The following is a 19,274-nucleotide window of genomic DNA, read 5'->3' on the forward strand; positions in this document are numbered from 1 at the left end:
TGCTGACACGTCATAGGAAAAAAGAGACAAACAGAAGACATTTTATTTTAGGATGACAAAGGCACGAGATGGGAGATATGTTTACTTTGGCTTTATGAAAACAGTGAGTGATTTGGACTTTGGAAATTAATTGCAATAAATTATTAAATAATGGGATATGATTAAACACAAGAGCTGGGGTTGGAACGTTTAAAGCACGGCCATGTATAGCTAGCATTTACATGTCTAGCGCTGATTCCAACCAACGTAGAACATTAATGAACGGTCTTAAACCTTGCTTGGACATTTTGCATGCAAGGGAGGGCTTAAAGTCTAAAAGGTACATAATTGAATGATAGCAAACGACATCGTTTGAGGATTTTCTTGCAAAGCCGAACCGAACGGATGAGGTCGGAAGGTCGAGAGGGATTTCCCCGTTTGGGTTCGCAGTAACCTGGTTTGGCATCCTATGCTGGTTATAGAAACAAGAAAAAGAAAAAAAAAAGAAAAAAAGAAAAAGCGGGAAACATTTTAAGCGGGAATATATAGCATGGTGGCCGCGCGGGAATAGGCCTAATTTCAACATGCGCGGGTCTCTGGAGTGCAAGCCCGGTGCTCGATTGTACGAGATAACCCATAATCTGATTTGCTAGAAGCTCAAGCCATCAGTCACGGTAAATATTGTGATGTGTAGTCCCCTTTCTATATATTATTATGCTTCTTATATTAATGCATGGTCCCGGGCCACTCTCTCTGTGAGGGGATGATTTCTGATGGCGTGTCTCACTCTATCTCTCTCGCTTGTAATTAAGAAAGGTACACACAGATTCGCCCAGCTTTAAAAACAATGAGAGCTCACCGGTTTATCATTTGATGGATGTTGTGAGATGGCATGGAGGTGATTAACGTGGGGTCATCCGTTCCAAAATGTATAGCAAGACCTATCAGACTTTACCATTGGTATTTTGTAAAACTATTAGTTAGTTACCTTTTATGTAGGGTTAATATTTAATTTTTTGTAGATAAGTATGGTAAGATAAATTGAAAAAAAATATTCGTTCAGAGCGCGATTATTTTAGAAGTGAGGTCAAGAACTGATATAACAGGCACTCGACGTTTCAGCCGGTCTACTCTGATGGTCTTCTTGGTTCACACCATTGAAAACGGGGTTGTGTTCTGAGGTGTCAACTGTTGTCAATTTATATGTTGTACTGCACTGTATAAAATGTTGCTGCAATCCTTCTTACTTATATCCAAGTTTTGATGTTAACTGTCCCGTTCTGGAGCTTTTTATCAATTTATCAAGCTTTTTTTTGTCTTTGTTATTATTTGAAAGATTGAACACTAAAGATTTTTGAAACCTCATTAATATGTCCTTGTGGTACCATTCCGTTTTTCTTTTCCTTGTCTAAGCACTTTTAAAACAGTTTCCCGTAGACTTTGTACGCAAATTTATGTAGCGCAACCACGTCTCTATTACTGGAGTGAGATTTCGCCTCTTTATTACAAAGTACATTACTTCAGAGGGATCCGTTTCTCACAACGTTAATACTATCAACAGCTCTCCTTGCTTGTTACCAGGTCCGTTTGTATGCTACAGTTATTTTGAGTGTGTACCAAAAGTGTCCAGTGCCTTTAATTCGAGACAATTTTAGTCGTAACACAACCAGTTCGTCACCGTTACTCGGTACACCCATCTCTGATTGGTTATCGATCATCCGTTATCGAAAATAATTCCCGTTTATTTGCTGTGACCAGGACCCAATTTCATAGAGCTGCTTAAGCACAAAATTTTGCTTAAGCAAAAAAAATCATTGCTTAGTAAAATCAGATTGCCGGCCAAGACTCCACTTAATTGTTATGCTAAGTAAGCAACAGCTAAATACCAATCATAAGCAATGTATATGGCATGACATTTTGGCCAGTAACATGTGTAAAACAAGCGAGCTATTTTCGTGCTTAAGCAAACAAATTTGCTTAAGCAGCTCTATGAAATTGGCCCCAGGTATAAATCTAGAGGTGACACCGTGGCGTGGGATGAGATTTCCGTACCTATGTTGTGATATATCATTTGTGCATATCATGCAATTAAAGGCATGATTTAGTCTCACACCTATAAATGTTTGCTTTGTAGAGAAGGGGCCTTGAAGAAACGACCTGCTCCACCCCTCAGGAGTCGGTTCGTTTCAGGAGAGAGATAAACTTTTCTGCATTTTTCGCGCTCCGTCGCGTCGTCGCGAATCCAATCTTTTTGTTCAGGTCGAATCAATTCACAGTTTTATCTGAAAGGTTAGCACTTACTAAATTTCAATATTTATTTTCTTTTTGTGCCCCGGATGAACAATTATTGAAGTATAAAATTTGGCATAACATGAAGATGACTACAGCAAACTAGTCGATACGTTGAGACCAAATTTAGAACTCACTCCGCAGTTGTGAAGTTAAAACGATATTTAGTTCAGGTAGTAGTCCCAGCGATTTTCTATTTTCCGCCGATGTAGTTGTTAAAAAGCAGGACCGTTCTTTATAGAACCGAAAAGTCTCCCGAACAATCCCCAAAAATCTACTCCGCGGTAGTGGAATATAATATAGCAGGACAATTCTCTACGAACAAACTGGCAAGTAGACACACATGGTGTTACCGCAAACCAAATAAATATATTGATACTTCACCATGCAATGCCTCGTATTCCATAAACATAGTTATTCACAATTCGTTTGATTTAATCTGAAACAGCTTTTCTAAAAACATGTATACAACTCGCAAGGTGTACTTTAGAATTTAAACATTGTTCACGCACACTCATGAATGTCATGTTGTGGTCTTGTTGTCACGACCAATCAATTCCTTTTGTGAAGAATCTAACTCAGCTTGGGCATAAATACTCAAACAAAGAAAACGTTGTTGGGACAGCATTGTTCCTTTTGTTTCACAGGCAACATAAGTGCTTTTGCGTCAGCCCATTTTAAAGTTAGTTTAAGTAATTTTTTAATTACCGAACAAAGAGCATTGTTGCATGTGTGTTTGTGGCCCATTCGTTACATCACACATATGTGACGTCATTGTCCTTCGCCCCAAGGGAATCATTAGCTTTTAAGTGCTTACGAGCGAAACATATAAAAACTGACAGCGTTTTGCTGCTTGCCGTAGTACTAATTAATGTGGATTAGGTTTGGTTTTGTACAGCTACTGATTACCATTGTGTGCTCTGCAAAAAACTGTTAACAGCATGGTTGTTTCGTTTCATTTTTATTTCATTTTATTTGCCAGCAAAGATGAAAGACGTATTAAAAAATTGCCAGCAAAGATAAACAAGAACAAGCAATACAATGGTAATAATAAGAATACAAATATGTAAAAACACTAGCAACCTGGCCTGGCCGCGGGCAGATGCAAGGATTGTGTAGGAAACACCTCCAGTGGGGGTGGAACACAAAACACTACAGACGAAACAAAAGACAAGAACCCTGGCAGGGAAAGTCAATAGCGACGACAGAGAGTCACTTTCAAAGTGGCTGACCTTATATAAACGCCAAATCGTTATATAAACGCCAAAGAGAGAATAGAAGTTTAGCATTATCTGGCTTCAATATAAAACAAATGCAATGGTATTTCCAGATATTACTTTTATTCGAACCCATTTGATGTTAAATTTGATTCCCTTTTGGTACCTATTTGTGACAAATCCCAAGGCGTTAATTTAAACAATCCATTTTTTTTGCAGTGTAACTAGGAACTTTGCACTAAATGCTAAGACCTCCCCAAGACGTTACAAAAACCAAAGACGTCCAAAATACTACTCAAGGAAAACACACAGTTCAGAAGAATATGAGACTTAAAGATGCCAAGGAAAAAACACATCATGGAACGGGTGTTCCTCCAATGGAAGAGGCATATTAAAAAAAAACATGAGCAGTGTTGCTTGGCTGTCCTCCACACTCATATGCACACACGAGCACAGAGACGAATATACTCTCTTAAAGTCATAGCGAAGGAGGGCACGTTACCGAATCAATCCGACCGGAAAACACGCTAATGGCGGGAGTCATATTTGCTAATGAAACCACAACAGCAGTCTTATAAAAAAAAAAAAACGAAATGACTGAAACACATCCGCGAAATACAACCGTCAATCGGTAATGGTCAAGTGCGCTCTACTTCGTGGCCGACTCCGTTGGAAAAACCACTCGCTGTCAAAAAATTCCAGGACTATAATGTAAAAGAAGTTCTCTCTCTCTAACATACTACTACAGGCATGCGCACTAGATCTGCGTGCGGTGCTGATCTTTCTGTTTCGTCTTTATACGCACAGCAATGAGGTCTATGCGTCTCTTCCTATACCGCCGCTGCTGTACAGCAGCAACCTGAGTGTGTGGAGTAATTTTGGAGTCCCCGTGTGGCACGGGAGCACGCGCCGTGTATTTAGCGAGGTTAGCGCGACTTTGATATGAACGTCTCCACTGCTGAAACCATAAGGCAGTGCATCATCTATACCTCATCTCTTCGTCAACTGCAATTGTTATGGTCATCATGAACGTGGGTTTACTCGTGACAGCTTTCGTGGAATTATGGAGTATTTTTTTGCTTTTCGTTCACGTCCTGGACGTCGGGAACTGCAGGTAAGTGTAATTCATTTAAATGTGGTTATCATTTTGCTTTCTACCGTAGACAGCACCGGGCCCCATAGCACCAGATGTCGTGTATACACATAACAGCGGTTCTCTCGTGTACACCAACGTTAAACCATGTACTATGATTAGAACAGTTGTGTGATTCCAAAGGTTGTCAACCTACATATTTATTTATTTTCCCCTTTTCTTCTAACTCCAGTGCGGTGGAGTACTATAGTGGAATGTCTGACAATATATCGGCTGCCATCAAACACATGACCGAGGGGTATGACATTCGACTTAGGCCCCGTTTCGGAGGTAGGTGGCAGTAATTAACTATCCCCCAAAACAGGTGGACACTCACTTAGTCCTTGTTATTACCACAATCATGTAAACAACAACAACAACAACCGACCATTCTTGCATAACATCTTGCGTTTAGTTTACCATGAACTCTATTCATATTTAGATTGACATGTTTATGTTAATTACTTGCTATTTTTAGATCAAAGACCGGACCTCTGATATAGTATACAAGGTCAAGTGATATTAAATAATTTTCCCAGACCATGATCGATTTTCCCTAAAATTGTTATCGAACGTTGGATGGGGGAAATACATGGTCTCTCTCGCGTGAATGTTAACACATGAACGACAAATTGCATCTAATTAAAGGGCACTAGACACGTTTGGTAATTGTCAAAGACCAGTATTCCCGCTTGGTGTATCGCAACATGTGCCTAAAATAACAAACCTGAGCAGATTTTGGCTCAATTGGTTATCGAAGTTGTAAGTGAATAATGAAAGAAAAACTACTTTGTGTGCTTTCAGATGCATATTACAAGGCTTCAAGTCTGAAGTATTTTAATTTTTGAGTGAAAAATTACCCCTTTCTCAAAAACAACGTTACTTCAGAGGGAGCCGTTTCTCGTTATGTTTGGTCTATTAACAGCTCTCCGATGCTCCAAGTATGTTTTACATGCTAACAAATATTTTGATACCAATAGCATACAGTGCCTTTAAACAAAGACTTACATGTGAGTGAGACTTACATCTTATTCTTAGTGAAGAAAATTAATCAAGTTAACAAATAGCTTTATAACTTTAAGTTCGTTTTGTTGCATGAAACCGTTAAAGTTAGTTTAGGCAACCCAATTTGGGTTCACAAAAGGTACAGTCTTTTCTAACTCATTAATTGAAGTCACAATTGTATCTGGGATTTGTCATAGCAAATGTATTAGTTTTGGTTTTACGTGTTCGAACCGCCCTCGCCTCTCCTTTATAGTGGTTTATTGAGTAAGACATCTGCTCTGGAACGCACGAGTCGTGGGTTCGAATCCTTTTGCCAGCATATAATATAAAGTGCATCATAATAACTGAGATAGACGGTTGGCTTCGTATATAATATAAGTGCAAAGCCACCCAGTGCTCAAATTTGATAAACCTATTGCTTTTCAATATTGGAACAAGTACTTTCATGAATTATATACCTAGTGTAAATCTTCGTACAAAAAACAAAACAAAACATACATTATTAATATTCACGTCATCAAGTGTTCATTGAATACATCTTAAAGGCAGTGCTATTGGTAATTACTCAAAATAATTATCGGCATAAAACCTCACTTGGCAACGAGTAATGGGGAGAGGTTGATAGTATAAAACATTGTGTGAAACGGCTCCCTCTGAAGTGACGTAGTTTTCGAGAAAGAAGTAATTTTCCACGAATTTGATTTCGAGACCTCAAGTTTAGAATTTGAGGTCTCGAAATCAAGCATTATGGATAAGGTTTTTTTTCCTCTCTTTATTATATCGCAACTTTGATGACTAATTGAGCTCAAATTTTCACAGGTTTGTTATTTCAGTACATGTTGAGATACACCAAGTGAGAAGGCTGGTCTTTGACAATCATTAATGGTGTCCACTGTCTTTAAGAAAACCATTGTAAGAAAGTGCCACGTTCTCGCGATAACAAGCAAAACCCCCTTTGGTTTGGTCAGGGATTTTTAGGCACCAACAAATCATACTTTTCTTAGTTCTGTCGATCAAAATAAGCAGGGGGGTATTATAGGGTTTAGTTCACCGCCTTCGATGGTATTTTGGACCTAAAGGGTTCCCTTGAAATTGATATTGGTATGGACCTTTTCAAAAAGACATCCGGTTATTCATTTATCTTTAAATTCGAATAAACTTCAATCGTACGAAAAAAAAAAAAAATCAATTTTATTTTTTATTTATACCATCGTTATACGAAGTTAATTGCAGCAGCTAGTTATATTTTCTCAAAACAATAATATGGGATAAGTTTTTTATAAAAATTAAAGTATTGCTTTTATTATCGACATGTAGAATGTGAACATGACTAAATTGAAAAGAAAATGGGTGTCTTCCCATTTCATTTGACCGCTTTTCATGACAGAAAAATGCTCCAAGGGTTAAGTGCAGATGGCACCCCTTAATTTATCAGTTAGCCCCGCCTCACTCTGAAGCGAAGCACGTTTTTGACCTTCATAACGTGTATTCCAACTCGAACCATGTGCTTCATGTATGAAAATATCAGCATATGCCTTCTTGTGTAAGACAATGTAGTGGCGTTTAAAAGGTTAATTATATTACTGGTCATTAGGGAATATTAGGTTAAATTCAAACCCCGACCTCTTAATGAACACACCATCTCAGCTAACTTGTGCAAATGTATTCAAATAAGAGGACCCCGTATTTACAGGAAAAAGGGTAACTACTGTTAATTTAATTTATTAAATTTCAAACATTTGTTAACGCTTATTTATTTATTTGTTTATTTGTCATTTCATCTTTCTACACAAAAACCCCCTGATGCTTTCCGATAAGGTCTAGTGGTTCAGAATAATACCAAAGAAAAACATAAACCAAATTCAATATTTTGCAGGAATTCTAGGGCCTCAACCTCTTAACCTTTGCAAACATTCTTATTTCGATCTCGGCAACCGAAATAAGCAATATTGATTTTGGGACAAAATCTTCTTAATTCATTGTTCATAAACGTAACCATTGGTACTTGTATGCACTTTACAACCAGTGAGCTTTAAGACCCCCCCAAATGCCTTCGAAAATTAGCAATTCTGCAATAATTTGTCTTTAAATCTCTTCATTAATAGTGATTCACTTATTGAGGAGTTCATGAGAATTCTTATCCTGTATTGTTAAACTCTTGCCTGATCGAGCATTTTGATAAAAACCAATGATTGAATTAATATTTGTTATACGAAGTAGAAACCGTCGGTTGGATCGTCCACTCAGTGACACTGCGTTCAATGACATGGTCACGACAACGTGGTGAATAGGCTCAGAAGAAACGGCATACCAATTCGAGAAAAAAATACGATAATTTTCACTCTGGAGTATACTTTCGCACTTAGTTCACCTAAGTCCAGCTCTGGTCAGTCTGTTCAACATATAATCAATTAAAATCTACCCAGTCATAATTCCAAGTGCTTTCATTGTTTGATAAACAAATAAAAAGTTAACATAAGAAGAATAATAATAATACGATGTTTGAAGACTTAATACATGCTGATATTGATTAAAAGGATTCGCACGGAATTTGAAATGAATTTTCAGAATTAAAACATTTTCTGATTTTCTTTAAAATTATGCCTGGCATTCTCTCGTTAATAAATCGCCCGTAACACATGGGCTATCAGATATACCACCTACTACACTTTTTAAAGAGCTAAATAATTGATTTCATTTCTGAAATAATTCTACCTGTTTACTATTTTTCATTGATTTCTTCGTTGCTAAAGAAGAACGACAAAAATTAAACGAATTTATTATTGTTTCTTCTGATGTTAGCTCGAACTATCCAGGTTTACTTCTTTTGATGTCATCTACAAGAAAGACAAATAATTTTTTTGATGACGCACATTTTAAATTTATTGTTGGGTTCGGGTATTAGCAGAAAGATGTTTCTGACATTCTTTCATCTCTCAAATTAAAATTTCTAAAAAGGTTAAGGCCATATAAACACATGGAATTGTTTTTCACCTTGAAGCCGATTAGGAGAAATACATTAGCAAGAAATATTTTATGAAATTAGATTACAAATAATAAAACAAAAATGGGTTGAATACTGGGAGCCAAATCTTTACAACTGCTTAAGAAGACAATTATGCTTAGCACATTTCTTTTACCAAGCATGAGTAAACTGTGCATGGTAACAAAACACAGAGGCTGACTGTGACATGATACTTTGTTTGGTAACCTTAAATCTGGTAAGCGGAATTGTTTTGTGATTAGCTAAATGACTAATTTTGTTGTGTCTGTTTTTTCTTTGTGTTGTGTTTTGTTTTTGTTTTGTTTTTGGTTTTACTGCGCCTTGAACACCCAGCAGGGTGGATATGTGCGCATTACAAGTCTTATTATTATTATTATTATTAGCTTTCTTTTCGTGTTTTATGAAAATGGACCCTAGACGGATCAGAACTGTTGGGGAGAATAAGCAGGGTTTGCTTAGTAGTAGAGTAAGATTATCAACCAAAATAGCATGTCTTTTGTGTCACACGTGAATGGTATTCTTCATGCTCAATATTACTGCAAAGAAAGTTGTTAAGAAATATTTTATGGTTAAGCAGTGCAATGCAATTTGACAAAAATAATTTGCAAGTTATTTTAAAGGGAAGATACACGTTTGGTAATATTGTCAGAAACAAGTCTTCTCACTTGGTGTATCCCAACATAATCATAAAATAACAAGGCCTTGACAATTTGAGCTAAGTTGGTCTTTGAAGTTGCGAGAAAATGATGAGAGAAAAAAACACCCTTGTTGGACGAATTTCAGATAGGAGTAGGCTAAAAGTATTTTATTATTTTAGTGAGAATTTACCTGTTTCTCAAATTCTATGCTACTTCAGAGGGAACCGTTTCCCACACTGTTTTATACTACCAACAGCTCTCCAATGCTCGTTACCAAGTCAGTTTTTAAGTTAATAATTTGTTTTGAGTAATTACCAAATGTGTACCTTTCCTTTATAAATCAGCACGTACTGAACAAAAAATATAAATAAATTAAAAAAAGTTCGTTATAAATCAAGTTATAAACCGGCGAACAACCGATTATATTGACCAAAGGAGAACAAACTACGGAAACGAAAGTTGAAACATAATAAAACATATACTGTACATCTCGAATAACACTTCGAAATACTCTTCATCTTAACATAATGCAGACAAAGGTAAAATATACACCCACTTAAGTCAACCTATTTTAAAAATATCCAACAAAAAGAAAGTGAACTTATTCTAAGTTGAAACTAATCTTTGGCTTTATGCTTTGTAGGTCCCTCTATTAACGTTGGTATTGAGATAGAAGTAATATCCATCAACAGCATATCGGAGGTCAACATGGTAAGTTTGATTTGTTTACTTTTTAGTTTGTTGAAAAGGAGAGTTTAGAAAATGTGACCCATTTTTTAATGAGAGAAAGTTGTTTATCCCTTTTTCCTGTTTTTCCCTTTGTGAGCGAAAGTTGTGAAAAGTGCTGTCCAGTTATTAAACAGTTACTTACGCCATTGTCACAAACAACTTATTATCTTGGTGTTGGAGAAGGTCTCCCCTTCAAACCTGTGTTTTTTATACTGTCTGCTTGTTTGAAAGCCATGCCTCCTTTTAATAGGTGTCTGATTAAAAAGTTTATCTTGAGATTTCCCGCAGTTTTCCCCAAGCTGGGATGGTTTAGCGTGTTTTTGTTAACTTATCGATTTTTATATACATTTATTATGTTATTATTGCGAAAAAAAACTAAACAAACAAAAGAGAACCCAAATCAGTTTTCCTTATAATTATGTTGACGTCATGACGCTGCCATCTTAAAGGTAAAACGATAATGAAACAAAAGAAACTGCACAGTCATTATTATGCCAAGGACAGGCCAATGAGCAACCCTCGTTTGGAATGTAGCCGAGGGCGCCCTACTCTAATGACGTCACATGCATCAAGTCGATTTAAAACCTCCCAGTATGCCATTATGTAAATGGAGAAGGATACCCCCTCGACCATGAATGAATCAGATTAGTGTATGACGTGGACTTGTATTCCAAAAAAACTGTTGAAGATGATGTATCATAACTCTTAGCTACGAATCTGTTATGTTTGCATCTTTGCCCTTGCGTATACAAAACTTGTGTGGCAGGCGCGTCATGCAATGGGTTGGTGGGTGGGGTGTTATTCCAAGTATTGGGTCTCCTCCAATCTGAATTTGAATCTAAAATTATATGATCGGCAAATTATCCTAATAGAAGCATTACACCAACTTTTTGTAGAGAAGACAGATAAGAAATTTAAGTGTAAGACGTAGAAGGAAATCCTCTTTATGGAAAAACCACGTAGTTAGGTATGGACTTAAAACCCCAATCCACATGCAAGGCTCCGGTCCGGGATTTGAACCGGGGTGCACAGAGGTGAAAGGCTGGGACAGAAACCACTGAGTCAACCTAACAGCTTATAAGAATAAGTATCGGACAAAGACTTCCAAAACTCCTCGTTTGGGGGAACCAGACGTCTTTGAAGAAGCAACCTCACTTTCAAAGTATGACATTTTGGGTTATTACCATGAAAATGGTGTTTCTAGAGCTTTGTATTCTTGCTGTTAGGAATCTGGCGCTATTTCATTGATTAGTTGTTTGGATATTTACAAATAACAACAACTTGCACAAAACAAGGTGTGAATTGTCAAAGTAGCCTTTCTAAACTGACCTGACGTTGCTTGCCTTATAACAGTTTGACTGCAAGATTTACTGCATTGTCACAATATTCATTACTTCGGAAGGTGTGCTGAGTTTGATATATGATAATTCCCATCCCTTTCCTAAAATGCCGACTTTCAGAGCTCAATGGGTGGGAGGGTGTTTGGACCGGGGGGGGGGGGGGTGTTGCAATGACAAGGTGGCCATCCTATTATGCGAGATATTTTATGCACGATATTCATAAGTTTTGCCCATAGCAAGTTAAACACGTCATTACAATATTCTGGTTTTATTTGACATAATATCTCTGCACAACAAGCCTCAGCAAACGGGCAATAAAATGTCTGGTACTCCTGGATCAATCCACGTTAGAATTGCCTAGTAAGCACTTTACAAGTGGATTGTCAACCAGACTGAAGTACCGACCGTAGCCCCCCACCCCCCGTTCACCGCCCTCAAGGGTCGAGTATGACCTTATGTGTGTATTAAAACCGTTTGATATATAAAACAGTTAGCGGCAATGCAGCAATTTCTTAACCTGATAGTTAACATCAAAGCAAGCGCAATTATGTATGCATGTATTATTTACTTTGGACGAGATTACCAAAGCGAATTTTCCACTTTCATTTAATCATAAACGAGATTGCCCTGAACGTTGAGGGCAGCATAGAACTGATGGTGGTCATCAATTTTGGATACACTGTTTTTCCCCCTATATACATTTGGACCGATAGGGTAAGAGATGCGTGCCCTATTTTTAAAAACCTCAATACTGAGGTTTTAAACAGTTTTCCCCTCCTACAGTGAGTGTAGGCATTCGCTGAAGTGCACGTGGCATTTACCGTTGTGCCATTTATCGTCATTGATTTCAGAATGGAAATTTGATCTCCTAGTTTAACTCAGGTGGCCATGGGCAGATCAAGTACATAATGCATATTTTGTTAGGTAGAATTAACGTCTGTAGCTGGCGCATACCGTTCATGATTTATTTTTCATATAACTCTAATTATTTACTTCCAGAAATGCTAAAAGTGCAATACTCCTACAGGTACATTACTCGGAAAACCTTTTAAACTTTTAGAATAGGCGAAGACTGGATCGTTTTACAATTCAAAACACAACGACAGGATGATCAATATTCGGAGCATATTCAAATCGATCCACAACCTATATCGACTATAAGTGAGTTAATTAATACAGACAAGAGGAACATACCTCTTGCTTATGACGTCACAAGCCCCCAAACGGTCCCCTCACGTAGGCCATAGAAGTGCTCTCAATATCTGTGAAGCGTGTTCAGCGCTTACATGCGTGCACGTTTCTACTGTTTGACATCCACTATGGTGCCACTGCAAGGGGTCTGTAAGTACACCATGAACTCATATTGAGATTTCTCACGAGGGGCGGGGCTATAGGTGGGGGGGGGGCGGTATTGACACTGAATGTATACCATTGCTGATATATGGCGGAGGATGTCTCAAAAGTAGCACCAGTAGGCCTACTTCAATCGCTCCTTCCACCTTGTACAGAAGTAACGCCCTTTAAGACCCCTCTGAAGAATTCCCGAGTTTCCCATATCATAGGGGGGGGGGGGGGGGGGTCACACAATGCCACACATTGAGCAACAAAATTCCGCACAAGCCATATTGCCTTAAACAAAATATTTAACACTAATAATTAGAACTCCAACGACTTCCACTCTCTCATGATGTTGATCATTACCATAATTGGTAAGGTTCCCTGTCTTTAGTACCGACTCATACATATTGACTCCAACTATTTGAAAAAGGGGACTGACTATTTTCCCTGCCACCTTCCGTTTGGTAACCTTATTCCAATTAAAGAGAATTAACCAATATCATATGCTTCGCGGTTAACGTCAAATTTTATTCAAAAAGGCAAAACTTCATCGATCCCACCTTTAAACACAAGTCCTATAAACGTGATCCAGTTACTACCGCAGACAGACACCATAGGGAACTGACGGGTGCAAGGAAACAAGTGTGATTGTGAATTGTCATAGGATTGTGCGAGAAAATTACATGGGAATGTACATGCATTACGGGAGGCCCCTTTTTTTATTGAGGACGTTCAGACGGTGGCTTTTCCTTCACCTTTTTACACCCCCTGTGCGACCAGCATTTTATTATGCCGTAAAAGAATTTCCATCCTCAATTTTTTTTTGATTTTCATTTTTGAATCGATTTAGAATGAAAAACATCACAATCGAAAAGCATTACAACAGCGGCAGTTTTGGTAAACGGAACACAAATATATCGTGAGCTGTAAACCCTCACGACCTCTAAGCTGTGATTCCAGGCAGGCGGTAGGGACCGTGTATTTATAAGAAATACCTTCACGCATGCATGAGCTCAACACAGGGACTAATTTATTCATTCATATCCATCAACATGGTGCATTTAATTGTTTCCCAAAAAGTTTAGAAGAAAGAAAGTGAAGCAGCGGCACTTCACCTCCTCATAACTGTAATCCCTATACGAACCTAAGTCGTGATGCCATTCGTAGGGACCAATATGGATATAAAAAATAACTCCATTCACATTGATGAATAAACTCAACATCCCATAACATAATGGGACATGCTTTAAAAAAAAGTGTTTTAGAAGAGCAAAATTGACGTAGTGGTACCTCCTTCAACTCTGCACACAACCAATGCGGTCTAAAGTGTTATCCCTAATATGAACCCAAGGTGCTGGAGATTATATCTCCGTCACCATGAGAAAATGAGCTCAACTTTTTGACCATGACATAGATTCATAGCCATCAAAAACATTGTGGCATGTTTTACGATTCGTCACACCCAACTTCGACCCAAGGTGTTATCCTCCACAAACCGAGTTGTGATCACATTCGAAGGAACCAAATGGATGTAAGATATAACTCAAATCACATTTTGAGTCGTGGGTTCGAATCCCACCCGAGTAATATGCCTGTGATATATTTTCACAGGACGCACGGAAGTACTGAGTATACAGTGCTTAACACATGTCGGTGGATGGGTAAAATCCCCAAATAATTATTCTTTAATCCCGATGCAAATTTAACATCAACAAATCACATTAAAGGCTATGGACACTGTTGGTAACTACGCAAAAAGTTTGTTTTAGCACAAAACCTAACTTCGTAACGAGTAATGGGGAGCTGCTGATAGTATAAAACATTGTGAGAAAGGGCTGCATCTGAAGAAACTTTCGAGAAAGAAGTAATTTTCCGACAATTTGATTTCGAGACCTCAGATTTAGAAATGGAGGTCTCGAAATCAATCATCTAAAAGCACAAAACTTCGTGTGACGAGGGTGTTTTCTCTGTCATTATTATCTCGCAACTTTGACGACCGATTGAGCTAAAACTTTGACAGGTATGTATTTTATGCATATTACGTTGAGACACAGTAATTTAGAAGACTGGTCTTTGACAATTACCAATAGTGTCCAGTGTCTTTAAACAATAAGCTCAATTCGTGGACAAATCGTTGGATTCATATCCAATTAAACAACATGGGACTTTAAAACAAATGTTTAGAAGAGCAACATTTACGCTGTGGTACCACCTCCAACTCTTCACATCCCAGTATATGCCCAAGGTGTAATCCCTCACAAACCATAATTGTAACCCCATTCGTATTTGGACTGATCTACAAATTCGGTCTGCACTATACGACAACATCAATCACGATAGCATTATCAAATGTCACATACGGCTTAGAGCGACGTTTGTAGGTGTGTGTTTGAAAGTGGCTAAGTACAAATTCGCGGTATACTTGGTTTGCGGTAACACCATATGTGTATCTTGCCAGGTAGATTATTTTTTTTTTATTTTTTTATTTTTTTTATTATAACATTTTAGACATACACAACAGTTACAAGTTGTACAGGGGCTGTCAAGGTTAAAACAAAAGTATAAAAACTGTCGACAAAAGATGTGTAAAACCAGACCCCTGCCAACATGAACACTATAGTTATACTATATAAAAAGGGAGAGTGCACTAAAACATTAAAACAATCACACAAAAGAAAACATTAAAACACAAGCAAATCCAGATTATTGCAAAAAAAAAATGTTTTGCTTGCTTTATATTCTATTACCACAGAGTAGATTTTCTGAATTTGGGAGATTTCTTAGTTCTAAAAAAAAGATGTGCTGCGTTTTGATATTGGCATTGAGCTAAATTCTTATATATTTCGTGTTAAGGGAAGGTTCTTTTGAAGTAATACTGGGGAAGAGTGCTTGCAGATGGTTCGCTTAACTGTTGTTTTGAAAATGTTGTTTTTTAATGGTCCCTCTGTGGACGCGTATAAGACTGTTACAGTGAGTTAAGCCGACTTGAGATGAAAGACTTAAAGTTAAAAGGATTACACAACACTACATCACTTTTAATTTGACCTTTGATCAATCAAGGGCGCATGCGGGGATGACTTCATAGCTGACGGATCGTGATGGAAACACGTAAGCGGAGAGAACATTATTAAAAGCTATAGGCCCTAGAACATTAAAGGCACTGGACACTATTGGTAATAAAAATTACTCAAAATAAATGTTAGCATAACAACTTACTTGGTAACGAGTAATGGGGGAGGTTGATAGTGTAAAACATTGTGAGAATTGGCTCCCTCTGAAGTAATGTAGTTTTGAGAAATAAGTAATTTCTCAGTAAAATATTTGAATTAATTTCGAGACCTCAAGCGCGAGGTCTCGAAATCAAGCTGCTGAAACCACACAACTTCGTGTGATAAGGTTGTTTTTTTTGTCTTCCATTTTTATCTAGCAACCTCGACGGCCAGTTGCTTTTAAGTTTTCACGGTTTTGTTATTTTGCTCATATGTTGAGATACACCAAGTGAGATGACTGGTCTTTGACAATTATTACCAAGGGCGACCAGTGCCTTTAAAGACAGTGGACACTATTGGTAATTGTCGAATACTAGTCTTCACAGTTTGTGTATCTCAACATATGCAAAAAATAACAAACCTGTGAAATTTTTAGCTCAATCGGTCGTCGAAGTTGCGAGACAAAATGAAAGAAAAAACACCCTTGTCACACGAAGTTGTGTGCTTTCTGATGCTTGATTTCGAGACCTCAAATTCTAAACTTGAGGTCTCGAAATCAAATTCGTGGAAAATTACTTCTTTCTCGAAAACTACGTCACTTCAGAGGGAGCCGTTTCTCACAATGTTTTATACCATCAACCTCTCCCCATTACTCGTAATCAAGAAAGGTTTTATGATGATAATTATTTTGAGTAATTACCAATAGTGTCCACTGCCTTTAAAGCAAGACGAACAGTGCATTGAGAAAACTCAGTGCCCCTAATGTCCGTCTTTGTCCAGGATTCAAGATTCGTGCTTTTGATGCCAACAAACCTGCCTAGAACTCGGACTGCTCTAACTTGGCCTAGATCGTGTACCGTCTCAAGGAACACATAACCCTTGTCTAGACAACGAGTTAGTAAGGCTGACCAACCCCGGCACCCACGCCTCCTTTTTACCAGTAAACAACACTGCAAAAAGTACGTGTAAATTTGTAGACAAAAACCAAATCAAAGCTAACAAATAAATGAGAAAGTCAATGTTTCTTTTCGTCATGAAACGTATGTAACAGGTTGTGGAATAATGTTCAAAGACTGTTTCAAGAAATACACAACATTACTTTTTTGTTTGAACATTACAGGGAGCTATTTCATTCATTCTTGCACTGGATTTTTGTTTTGATCAACAAGCAAAATTATTATTCTAAGGGAAATACTTAATGCATTTCGCCGCGAACAGTGAAAATATTTTAGAAGACCAACGCGTGTCAATGCATCGATATGTCCAATTTACAATGCCCCCCTACAGGTGATGTGTTATTAGTATGAGTGTCTGTCGGGGAGGCGTGATTTTTGGAGCGGAACACAATTTACACCGCTGCACAACTATTTGGGCTGTAGGTGTACGGAATGCGTGCAAAATTGTGTCTGGCAAGTTGTAGCGATATTTTGTGGTTATGTTGGGTGATATATTTGATTTAATTTATTGGTTAATGCATGCCGAATCTCGCCAGTTTAAGTTGGAGTGTTTTTCATGGGTACTTTTCGCAGTAACACACATTCGAGGTCCGTACTCGTTTTGGTATCTCACGTAGATGAGCATACAAACAAGGGAAAAATAAAAGGTCTCAGTAAAGACTGAGTGCTCACCAAGGAAGTGTTTGTACTATAGTCTATGGAAAAATGTGAGTGCAGCGACAAAGGAAAGAACAAACGATGTCTCCAAAGGGAACCATTTTAGATAATGTGTGTGTGTCTCTGATTTTGGGTTCCAGCCTCGCTACCATGTGCAGCGCACCGTATCGCCCGCTATCCTCTGCGTACGTCTCTAAGCAAGATATTCTGGAAAAGTAAAGAAAATGGCGCGGCGAGATCGTACACCACTGGGAACGAGGTTGCGTTGGTTCCCTACTTAGAGTTGACTATTCGGCAACCATTGTGAATTGGATCAATGATACCAATTAGTTGAACGCGTTTTTGTTTGTTTCATGTGGTCAATTTTGTCTTGGATTTTTGTTTTTGTAAAACACCCAACCATCACAACCATAAGACAATGGGCATACATTTACCTTCACAGTTCGAGAATTATATGACACCATAAGAAATAATATTAATATAATGTACAGACATTGTATAGGTAGGATTTGAAACTTTGCATGGTGGAAATAAGATATAGAAGAGTTTGCGGTAACACCATGTAATAACAATCTCTAAATGAGTTGGGGTGGTTCTGAAAAGAACCGTTGGATTAACTCGACGTTTCGATCAGTATGCTCATTGTATAGCAATGTTAGAAACCGATTTAACACAAACCATCACGAACATAATTCAATCTTCACGATTAGAAAATATTACATAAAAACATCAAATAAATAACTTAAAGGATTGGCATAGGCAGTTTAGTTTGTTGGTCTGTTTATGCATTTGTATTATTTAGTCTAACATGGTTGGAACACTGAAAGTGAGGAAAGCTATTCTTAGAATATTTAATTCTGTAATCTGCACTGGTGCCAATATCTTAAGTCGATGCCAGACTTCTTGTAATTTCCAATGAACAAGAATCTCACTAAATACCAAAGCAGCCACTTGTGGCTACTCGCGTTACAAGTGAAGTACTTTCTCAACCATCGATGCTTAAAACTATACATCAGGATACCAACGATGCAAAGTGTTACATTATCCCCCCAGGGGGTGCTCCGACTATGCACGCTCAAAACTTGAATCCTAACCATTCGCGAAAACACCATTTCCCCGTAAAAAAACCTTGAAATGTACGTCAAACCATGTAAGAAAAATCCCGCTTCAGCGTTAGTCAGAGTGTCCCGTAATGATTACAAATTCAATGTGGATTTTCTATTGCTATAGGGTTTTTCATCCCACTCGAGAGTGCAAGTCCCATGAACAGCACACTTATTTAGATGTATTTATCCTCATAGTCTTGGAAACCGGGAACTCTCTGTTTTGATAGTTTATTGGTGCGTACGTCCTTCGGCTGTGTTATAACGAATCATGCCCCGGGATCCCAATGCAGTTTATTATATATTTAGTAACATAGGGGTTTTCTCCCCCCCCCCCAACATGTTTAATGTAAGTGGCGTATGCTTCGAATACAGAGCGCGCTAAATGGACATGCGGGTAATCTCCCGGCCACTTTATTATTAAAGAGACACACTCAGACTTGATCGATCATCATCAAATCAGAAACAGACTGTTTAACCTGAGGTTGTTATCTACCCTGTAAAATGGCAAGGGCTTTAAGTATCCATGATTTGCTTTCATATAAGTATGACACCAGTAATTTAACATTATTCTCTGCGGTGACATGATGAAGACGAGCAGAGCCTACTGATAGAAACGTCGAGGTCTTAGTCTACATCACCGCAGAGCACGTTTCTTTTGACTCTGAAGTGCCACAG

At 38.0% G+C, this 19,274-nt stretch overlaps 1 protein-coding gene across 1 annotated transcript; it reads left to right on the forward strand.

The window, feature by feature from the left end:
* Nucleotides 1-4,343: 4,343 nt before the first annotated feature.
* LOC117294032 (gamma-aminobutyric acid receptor subunit beta-like) lies at nt 4,344-17,690 on the forward strand. Its single transcript, XM_033776545.1, has 4 exons — nt 4,344-4,599; nt 4,811-4,908; nt 9,908-9,975; nt 17,634-17,690. Exons 1-4 carry the CDS (start codon nt 4,502-4,504, stop codon nt 17,688-17,690), a joined length of 321 nt encoding a protein of 106 aa, XP_033632436.1. The 5' UTR covers nt 4,344-4,501.
* Nucleotides 17,691-19,274: the final 1,584 nt, after the last annotated feature.

Source organism: Asterias rubens, chromosome 8 (assembly GCF_902459465.1).
Source record: "Asterias rubens chromosome 8, eAstRub1.3, whole genome shotgun sequence".
NCBI classification, from domain to species: Eukaryota; Metazoa; Echinodermata; class Asteroidea; order Forcipulatida; family Asteriidae; genus Asterias; species Asterias rubens.

Bases quoted from the DNA above. Each gene is read 5' to 3' on its own strand.
- LOC117294032 (XM_033776545.1), top strand. From the start codon at position 4,502: ATGGTCATCATGAACGTGGGTTTACTCGTGACAGCTTTCGTGGAATTA. The intron at 4,909-9,907 runs GTAGGTGGCAGT...TATGCTTTGTAG, and splicing joins ACTTAGGCCCCGTTTCGGAG to GTCCCTCTATTAACGTTGGT. The intron at 9,976-17,633 runs GTAAGTTTGATT...TTTGGGTTCCAG, and splicing joins GCATATCGGAGGTCAACATG to CCTCGCTACCATGTGCAGCG.